The sequence below is a fragment of the Grammomys surdaster genome, unplaced genomic scaffold (assembly GCF_004785775.1).
Source record: "Grammomys surdaster isolate TR1022 unplaced genomic scaffold, NIH_TR_1.0 113908, whole genome shotgun sequence".
Classification (NCBI taxonomy): domain Eukaryota; kingdom Metazoa; phylum Chordata; class Mammalia; order Rodentia; family Muridae; genus Grammomys; species Grammomys surdaster.
Window position 1 is genome coordinate 1 of NW_021612335.1, and position 4,085 is coordinate 4,085.

The following is a 4,085-nucleotide window of genomic DNA, read 5'->3' on the forward strand; positions in this document are numbered from 1 at the left end:
CACAGCAATAGAAACTTTTCTTTATTCTTCCATTGTTGGCTACCAAGTGGGTCCCCTAACTTAACTATTATGAATAGTGGGGCACTAAACTCATTTAAGTAGCTCCATGATAGCAACATGTCTTTCCTTAAAGAAAGAGGTGGAGACCCATCTGCCACACCACCATCGATGGAAGAGAAAATCTATACCCAAAACCATCAGTTGATTGGTGGATTAATTCCATGATGTTCTCAGGCTGCAGACAAAACTGAAATAATTGGAAAAAATCATTAGAAATTTTTAACAGGGGAAGATGGATGGAAGATGAAGGGATGAAAGGAAAAGATGCAGGTATGGGATAGTTTAGAGATTCTGATATTATAGAGCAAAGTATGGCAATGTAGACTCTCTAATCTCAGCAAGGAAAACAGCATTTTTATTTTAAACATAGTCCCTGAGGATACATCACAGTTAGACATTGTATTAAATTGCAAAAAAAGGCCAGAACACAAACTTAGCCAAGTGGGGTCTGGAGATATTTGAGGAAAGGCAGCAATGAATCAGCACCTGAGACGATGAAGGACATGACAGAAGACAACAGCAGAGCTACTGTTAAGAGCTCCTTGCCTGCAAGTAAGGAAAAGTGATCAGCACAAGTATAGGTAAAGTCTGGTCACTTTCTAGGGAGGTTGGAGTGGCAAGGACTGAGGGAAGGACCTGACCATCAGTTGTTGGAGCAGGATACGGGTGACTTCTTGCAGATCCAGAAATTCTTTGAAGAACAGTTTTTGTCATTCCAGCCATCATTTGTCAGTTCTGCACAGTCTTTCTCTGAATCATCTTCAGTTGCCCATGAGGCCCAATATTTGCTGTTAAAGCTGCAAAGGTCATGTATACTGTTAACCTGTGTTTCTCCCCTCATTTATGAATGGTTTCAAGCTTCTGAAAATTAGATGTCTTCATATCTTTGTCCTAGCCCCAATAACTTGCTTAATGAATCTTCTGCCTATTGTTGGACAGAGAATTCCTCTTGCTGAAGGTATATTTATACACAAATTAGTTAGTTGAGATTTTATATCTCAACAGCATTATTGGGCTTTTGTATTCTGGTTGCTATGTACCCACTTTTACCAAACCAGGCAGAAGGAGATAGCTAGGAATAGAATTCACTGAAATGATTCAAATTGGCTAATCCAAACCTCATTAACTGTTAATTTAGTCCTGTCTATACAAACAATGATGAAGGCTCTTGTCCATATTTTCCGTCTCTCTAGCCATGTTGTGGTTGAGCCTGGCACTTATGCATGTGGTTACTCAAGATGTAGTGTACACCCTCTCCTTTGGGAAATCAAGAGTCTAATCTTTTCAGTAGCAAACATGTCTAGAAGTATTGGCTTAATCATAGAGCAGATTCTTATTTTAGGATTTATTTTAAGTGTGTGTGTGTCTGTGTGTGTCTGTGTGTGTCTGTGTGTGTTTGTGTGTGTATATTATTTGGATCCCCTGAAGTTGGAGTAACAGCTGTCAGTGAACTGCTTAACATGAGAGCTGGAACCCTAATTTAGGTCCTTTGCAAAAACCGTACATACATGTAAGTACTAAACCAACTACTTAGATTTTAGATTCTTTATACCATGCTATATTTGTTTCTCAGACTCCAAGCTCTTCCTGAATCTCTACTACTAGGGTGTCAAAACATCTGTCATCTTACCTAAACATGAGCACAAGCCCCCCTTCTGCTTATTTAGCGACATATTTTTATGTCTAAGGGATAAAATCTCTAGGCAAGAATATTTCACATTAGAGTTTCAGACACCAGTCTCACAACCCCATTCCACCCTTGTTTTTTGACCTACCTTGGTGACAGAGGTGAACCATCCACCCACTGCCATGAGCTGTCCTGTTTTATGTCTGACAGCCCAATCCAGAGATCGCCTCTAATTAACTGCATCTTCTGTAGAAAGGCCTAAAAGTGGAGAAGAGTAATTGAGATAGAGATGAGTATTTGAATTTCCATCCAGTAGAGTTTCTGGAAACTCTAAAGGGGAAGATCTATTTGCAGTCAGACCTTCTAGGTCTGATTATGATTTCCAGCATGTGTTCAGGAGAGCTGAGTCCTCCCATGTCTGTGCCCAATAGGCAAATGACTTGCACAGAGAAGTGCACAGCTGGCATCTTGTCACATATACTTGTTTTTACTGCATGTTTCTCTGGCTTGTGAGTTTTAGGAATGTCTATTTGGATTTTCCCACAACTGACTGAATGTGTATGCGCCATATTCTAGCAATTGACCAATGGCACACAACAGACTTTTCCCTCTACAAAGCAATTTGTTAAGTACTAGTCAATCTATTATAGGAATTCTTTATATTTTCAAGTCTTCCTCCAAATCTTACACACATAGTCAAGACTTGTTTGGTCTGTGTGTGTGTGTGTGTGTGTGTGTGTGTGTGTGTAAGGTATTTGTGATTCCCTAATTCACTGCCTTCTTCTCTTCTATCTTCCCTTGAAAATATATGTCTATCCATCTTAATCTACTTGTCCTGTAGTAAAATGCATATCCCTTATCTGTATCACAATTCCTCCTCCAAGGCTTTGGAATTATTAGGAAAGAGGGACAGAAAGATTGTAAGACCCAGAGGTAGTGGACATCTGAGGTGAAATAGACAGGACAATGTAGCTGCTTGTATTACAAATGCTAATTATGTTTCCCCAAACCTGCTTGTACAAGAGGGTCTAAACGTAGTTTCTGGAAACCTGCCCCCAGTTGGTTCTGACTGGTTAATAAAAATGCCAGGAGCCAATAGCTGAGGAAGACACACAAGTGGAATTTTAGGATTCCAGGGCTTGGGACCAGGAGGAAAAGAGGGAGGAGATCTGCTATTCCTTAGGAGAGTGTGGAGAGTGGAGAGACACAGAGGCCTTCATGGGGTAGAGAAACAAAGAGAGCTTCCTGGGCTCTGGGTTAAGAAACTGAAGCCCAGAGAGGGCCACAAATGGAGCAGCCAAGATGAGACATAGCAGTTAGCAAGTAGTAACTCAGAATTATCAGTGGGAGGCATATTCTAGCACCAGAGAGGCTAGGCAGTTGCCCAGCTCTTGTCCTGATTAAGGCATATTAAAATACAAAGACTGTGAGTGTGTCTTTCACTTGGGAGCATAAACCTTGAGGTGGGTAGTGAACCCTATGGCAAGATTTATTAATTAATGAATACAACAGGGCAGTTACACACATGAACTCACAGTGCTGCCACAAGGTCAAGCCAGTCAAAGTCAGCTTAGACAGTAGAGAGGCTCATGGAGTCCCACCCTCATCTAAGGAACTATTGACAAGTGATAGATTGTAAGGAGAAAAAATAAGTGTTTTCAGACATGTAACTCCTGAGAGACTACCCATGTTTCAGTAGATATTCTTATGCTTGTGGACATGTAGGCAGCACTAAGGGGACTCCATGACTTTAGAAAGAGAAAGTACACGACATTGAAAGGGAAAAGTGTTGAGATAATAAGAAAGGAATTGGAAGGGAGAGAATAGGTTTAATCAAGAAACACGATATGATGCATGAAATTCTTAATAATAAAAAGAAGCATGTCTCACTCAAGAATCAGGCATACCTGCTCCTCCTCACTCTCAATGGTGATTAGTTCGGCCCCTACTTCCTTGCAAGCAGTGAGAGAATCATTCCAGTTACGTTTAGTTATGGAGAAAAAGTAACAATTTCCATGGAAAAGTATCCAGTCCCAGGAGCAGGGACGGCACAGGAGGTCTGTTGGGGAAGGATAGTTAGAATGAACCCATACTTGGTTGTCTGTATTACTGTGTCTGCTCAGCCTTCAAACCCTCCAGAGTTATGGACCTTCAACCACACATGGGAGGCATTACCCTCTCTACTTACTAAGTATATTCCTCATACTACAGGAATCCAAGTGTCCTGCCCCAATCTCATCCACACTAGAAGAAGTAGGAGCTACATTCTCTGGAAACTGGAATAATTGGAATATATGTATATGTATATGTATATGTATATGTATATGTATATGTATATGTATATGTATATGTATATATATATATATATATATATATATATATATATATATATATATAT

General features: G+C 40.1%; 1 protein-coding gene across 2 annotated transcripts in view; it reads right to left on the reverse strand.

Moving 5' to 3' along the window:
- Positions 1–389: 389 nt before the first annotated feature.
- LOC114635600 (CD209 antigen-like protein A) overlaps positions 390–4,085 on the reverse strand; it is a 4,038-nt gene continuing 342 nt past the window's right edge. The window contains exons 2-5 of one of the 2 annotated variants that reach the window (XM_028784110.1): positions 3,595–3,746; positions 1,836–1,945; positions 702–857; positions 390–606 (exon numbers count right to left, since the gene is read on the reverse strand). In XM_028784110.1, the coding sequence (XP_028639943.1) occupies positions 704–857; positions 1,836–1,945; positions 3,595–3,746 (416 nt within the window). In that variant the 3' untranslated portion in view covers positions 390–606; positions 702–703. Of the gene's footprint in view, positions 858–1,835; positions 1,946–3,594; positions 3,747–4,085 lie in introns of both variants that reach the window. The other variant, XM_028784109.1, reaches the window with a different exon arrangement.